This window comes from Barbus barbus, assembly GCF_936440315.1.
Source record: "Barbus barbus genome assembly, chromosome: 18".
In the NCBI taxonomy this organism is placed as follows: domain Eukaryota; kingdom Metazoa; phylum Chordata; class Actinopteri; order Cypriniformes; family Cyprinidae; genus Barbus; species Barbus barbus.
Window position 1 is genome coordinate 26,510,286 of NC_136746.1, and position 6,000 is coordinate 26,516,285.

The 6,000-nt window shown below is 35.3% G+C and overlaps 1 protein-coding gene across 1 annotated transcript in view; it reads right to left on the reverse strand.

Annotated features, from left to right (window-relative positions):
- The window catches only part of LOC306884602 (MAM domain-containing glycosylphosphatidylinositol anchor protein 1-like), a gene marked incomplete at both ends in the record, with an annotated part of 214,579 nt that overhangs the window by 60,109 nt on the left and 148,470 nt on the right, over positions 1–6,000 (reverse strand). Inside the window, 2 exons of the mRNA XM_079440601.1 lie at positions 1,248–1,544; positions 3,542–3,871. Coding sequence (XP_079296727.1) covers positions 1,248–1,544; positions 3,542–3,871 — 627 coding nt within the window. The remainder of the gene's footprint in view (positions 1–1,247; positions 1,545–3,541; positions 3,872–6,000) is intronic.

Consider the following 6,000-nt stretch of genomic DNA (forward strand, 5'->3'; position numbering starts at 1 on the left):
CATTACCGCTGTCCTTTCTCAGCCAGGCACAGGAGTGCTGTTGTCTGAGACGCTCTGGGATGTGTCCAAACTGTGTCAATTGACAAATAATGTGCGATGTGTCCAATGGCCTGGTCGACTGACAAATAAAATCCTTCTGTGATATTATAGAAACTTTCTATAAACACTTTGGGTAACCTTTTAACTCTAAATCCTTTAAAGGGATAGTTCACCTTCCGTTGCTAGTCCCCACTTACTTCCATAGTGAAAAACAAAACACTATGCAAGTCAATGGGGACCAACTAAAGGTTAACTATCCCTTTAAGCATTTACGGTTAAAAGCACTATATAGTTTGGCTATGCCCTGTGCAATACAGGGAGTGACCAAAACAATAAGCCAACTTAGTAAACTTGCATTGTTGTTCACAAGCCAAATCTGACTTTATCCATCTCAATAGTGATAATACAAACCATTCAAAACTTTGGGGTCAAACTTTTGAAAGAAATTAATACTTTTATAATGTAAGGATAACATTTATAATGTAATGTAATGTATGACATTTATAAAATGTATTTCTATTTCATATAAATGCTGTTCTTTTAAACTTTATATTCATCAAAATATCCTGAAAAAGTTTCCACAATTATTTTTTTTTTCAAAAATAATAATAAATGATTCTTGAGCAGCAAATCAGCGTATTATAATTATTTCTGAAGGAAGTAATGATGCTGAAAATTCAGCTTTGCCATAACATTTATTCAATTACATATTGAAATATATTAAAACAGAATAATTGTTCTATAAAGTAAAAATAATTTACAATATTACTGTTTGTACTGTATATTTTATCAAATATATGCAGCCTCTAATAAACAAAAGATAATAAATAAAAAAAGAATCAATAAAATATTTATAAAACAATCCTAAATATAAGTGAATAATAAATCAAATAAATAAAATAGACTCTTAAAAACATTTAAAAAATCTAACCGACCCCAAAATTTGAATGGTAGTGTACATAAAATAAACAGCCAAAAAGTCTAAATTATGTTTTGATAAAAAATAAGACATCTGGAATAATTGTGCAAGTTATTATCTAAACATAACAGATATAAGATGTAAGATATTTAGGTTATATATTTAAATGTGCCATTTCAAGTGCTGCCTGCCAATCATTTTGAAATGTTAGAGCTTTAGCAGTTTGGCGAACTATCATTTCAAAGTAGTTCCCCACACAAAAACTTTGTTTAATGCCTGAAACACTTACACTCCACATTGAGCTGCACCTGAGCCTGTCGGCGTTTGATGTTTAGGCCGTTGTAAGGAGCGGTTTGGCAGCGGTACACTCCCATCATGTCCCGCGTCACACTGGTCAGCCTTAAACGTCCATCGCGTGCTTCCACCACCCAATCCCCCGATGGCATGGGCAGGTCCTTGTTTGCACGAGACCACAGAACAGGTGGGCGGGGCTTACCATCAACCAAACACACAAGCTCTGCGGCCCCTCCCTCACTGACATTGACCACACCCCCTCCGACTGGCACACTCAGAACAGGAGGAACGACTGGAAAAAGAGGAAAACATTCGTAAGAGGAGATGTATTGTTTTTGGAAGTCTGACCGTTTAAAAAAAATATATATTAAATAATATGTACAAGAAAAAAATAGAAGAAATAACATCCAAAGATGAAGATTTGTAGTTTTATCAGATACTACTAACTCTTATTCATGGAAGTTTATGACCAGCAACTTCTCTCTCTATATTTAGCTTTAGTGACACATACAACTTTATGAAAAATAAAAATGCAACCTCTTGTGTCATCATTGAAAATCTGCTAATATTAATAAAAATGAAGCAATTTATCCCAACTCTCTTAAAAAATGCATCGGAAATAGTATTTTATTCAATTAATTAATGAACTAATTAAAAAATATTTATCTTATAAATAACTGCACGAAATAAGCAAAAAAGAAAAGAAAAAATCTATTACTCAATCCGTGCTGCGATGCTAATGCAGCAGTTTTTTTATCGTGCCTAAACAAGGCCAGTTGGCAGGTTAACAATACATAAGAGACAATTGTGTTGCAATATAAAATAATATATAAGAAAGATAAGCAACTGCATTTTTAAGACATTACTGTGTAAATCTACTGGCCCAACACCAAAACAAATAAAGGAAAATATATAGCATATAGGACGGACAGACTTCAAACAGTAGGACTGAAAGATCATAAAGCGAGAGATAAAGAGACTGTCAGATGATACGATTGATCATGTTAGGTACTGCAGTCAGAAACAGAGAATAACCCCAGGAAAGGTTGAAACTTCAAGTACAAAAAAGAGGAGAAACTAAGGAAAAAATAGCATCCTGCTGAGATGAGAGAGAGCAGATCAGAGGGGACTCAAATGCATGAGGGCGTCTGACCCTGAGAATTCAACAATTTACTACCATCAACCCAGCAGAATGGCCATTCCCACATTATCACTGTTTACCCATGAGGCGTAAGTTTAACATCTCAGATAGCTGAAAAACTACTCAATAAACATCATGTTGTACAAAAAAGCCCTATATATGAGAAAACGTTTGTGCTAAATAGTGGTCTCTTTTTGTTGTTGTTAAAAATCTTTAAAGATGGCACAAGAGGTTTTTATTTCATTAAAAAATTGAGAGAGTTTTTTTTTTTTATTATTAAATGCTTGCTATTATCGGACCATAACACTCTGCATCCAGCATAATTCACAATGCTGGACTTTTTAAAAAGAATCTGACAACTGGAATATAAGCATTTGTTAAGATAAACTCATGAATGTCTGTGATTTTTAAGGTGATGAGTTTTAGTTTGAAAACTTGTAGTTGCTAAGATGAGTAGTCTGATAGAGAATTAAACCATAGATCCAAGATAGAACAATAGAGAGAACGATAGACCAAATAGATAGAAAGATAGATAGATTCATGATAGATAGATGGACAATTGGACAGACAGACAGATGGATTGATAGATGGATAGACATGAATAGATATGAAGGTGAATGGATGGATGAGTGGATGGATAGACTGATGGACGGACAGACAGACAAACAGATAGATAGATAGACATTAGGGGAGATAGACGGGCGGACGGTTGATAGATAGATAGATAGATAGATAGATAGATAGATAGATAGATAGATAGATAGATAGATAGATAGATAGATAGATAGATAGATAGATAGATAGATAGATAGATAGATAGATAGATAGATAGAAAGAAAGAAAGAAAGAAAGAAAGAAAGAAAGAAAGAAAGAAAGAAAGAAAGAAAGAAAGAACGAACAGGACAAGTCCAATATGTCTCATCCCAAAGTCGGTTTGGACAATAGGAAACACTGAAAAGAAAACAACACTCATCAAACCATTTCATGGGGTCTTTCATGTTTTTGAGCAAAGAAAATTCCATTTTAACAAGTAAACAACATCATCAGCAACGAGCAAAAGGAGTCGGATCAAAGGGCCACGTCACAGTATGAGCACAAGTGAGGGCCTCAAACCCTGCGTGTCTTTAGTATTACAATCAGTGTCTCACCGCTGCTCTGTGTGATGTTCACGTCCACTCGCAGTTCAGGAACGCTGCTCCCGGGGAAGTTCGCTACGCAGCTGTAGGCGGCCTGATCTCTGAACTTCATGTCCACGATTTCAAGGCTGCTGGTACCGGGCGGCATGTCTGGGTCGCTGCGCAGCACGATGAGGCTGTCGGTGGGGTAGATGAGAGCTCCGTTCTTGTACCAGGTGTAGTTCACCTTGTCCTGAGGCTGGGCGTCAACGTGGCAGGAAAGTTTGAGGTCTCGACCCATCTGTATGCTCTCGCTGTCTTTGTTGGAGTCCGGCGTGATCTGGAATGTTAAGTTCTTCATGGCTAACGAAGAGAGAGAAAGGATGACATGGTGATCACGGTGAAAGAAGCATTTAGGTTATGACTAAACCCAATCCTAGAACTATCAATTCTTTATTAGTGTTGATAACTAAAACTATTCAAAATCAATTACTGAAATACGGCTAAAATTAAATAAAATACAAATATTAGACCAAATTTTTTTTTAAACTTTCTACCTTTCTTCCTAAATTAAACTTAAGTACTAAAATTGTTAAAATTAAAATGGCAATTAAAATAGATTAAAGCTATATGGTAGAAAATATATGTATTTAAAAAAAATACTAAAAATGACAAAAGCACATAAGCAAAAATACTAAAATAAATAAAAATATGAAAAATAAAAGCTAATTTAAAATATTAATAAACACATATATAATAGTATTTAAATAACACTATTTTCACATTTTCTAGGGTAAAAAAATGTATGAAAGTCTGCAGAATTAATTTTTTATTGGTCTTGCCCCTTTTAGTAGCTAAATGCATTATAAAATGTGTAATAAAATATGCAAAAAACTGTGGGTGCAGTTTAAATGCAAGCCACAGGTGTAGTATAATAATAATAATAATAATAATAATTTTAAAAAGGCAGGACATAAAAAAACTATTTAAAAAAAAAAAAAATCAAAATACATTTTTACATTAAATGTTACAAATTATATTAAAATAATTGCATGTAGTATAATTATATAAAATCGTTTTCTTTTATGTGAGTTAGGTTTAAAGGTTAGATGAATTTAGGTTTAAAGCTTTATTTCAGTGAAAATTAAATGATGTCATCATGCAAACAGAAATCAATACATAGTTTTTATGCAGTGTATTGCTATGGCATCATCGTTGTCAGTTATATTTTGACAGTGAAACAAATGAACATTCCTAAATGTAGAAATTCTATTCTGAAAAAGTATTTACAAAAAACACAGCACATCTAATAGTGAAATGATCAACAACACAAAGATTGAATGTAGTCTGTACGAAAGAAGATTGAAGTGATTTCATTTCAGATGTTTAAAATTTAGGTTTAGAACAAAGCTCATTTCTGAGGAATATTAATACAGTCCTGCCTTCTAGTGCACTGCTTCGTCACTGTACTGTACATGAAACCATCCCATGTTTTACTACAAATACTGGCTGTAATCATGAGGAAAAAACACAATTCACATGCTAGAAATAATGACTCAGTCGTAAACGGCTTTTTAGGATGAAAATAATGAGCTTAAAGGCAGTAACACGAACACAGCTGAAGATGCTTAGAGCATCCATAACAACCCCCCCCCCCCCCCCCCCCCACACACACACACACACACACACACACACACACACACAGCCCTACTGCTGTAATTTGTTAGTACTGAAGCACAATTCATAACTATAACAGCTTAGCCGTGTGTTTACGCTCTGACAGTATGAAAAACGACCCTGCAGGTGGAGACAGAAAGTTTAGCACCATATGTTCAGCGCCCTGCATTTCAACAGACGGCTGCCTTACCTGGATGATTGGCTGCGCTCAGGCGTCCACGGTACCTGTGTGTGCGTTTGACACAAAGCGAGTTCATTACCGTCAACAGAGACGGATCCAACACGCATTCCGAAATAAGACGCTCTAATGCTAATTACCTCCATTCCTCTCAAATTAATTGGAGTAAATAAAAATGATTAAAGAGGCTAAGAATAGCTCCAGGCCCTGATGAACGGCAGGCATTATGACAGCCGTTCCTGAATCACCCTCTCGGCTTGAGGAGTTTAACACGATCACACACTGCCAAGAGAGCTAATTACAGTTCAACCGCTAACTCACGCTCACGCCACATAAACACACGCTCCCACGCATACATATGAACAAATCTGGCTCGGCAATTTTTGTGCTAAGCGCAGGACAGACAGGAAGTCATAACTCATTCAAATGAGTGTCAATCAAGCGGTCGGAGGGATATGTAAACTTAAATTGAATCTGATGGCTTGAGATGTAGCTAATATTTCAGCCATTAAAGGTGAAGTGATTTCTGTGCCACCAAACAGAACTGCAGAAATAAAGACTGATTTCAAACTAGGGTTGCATTAAATTCAGAACTGAATTGGCTCCTTTTCAAATCACGAGTGTAAATTGAATTGGT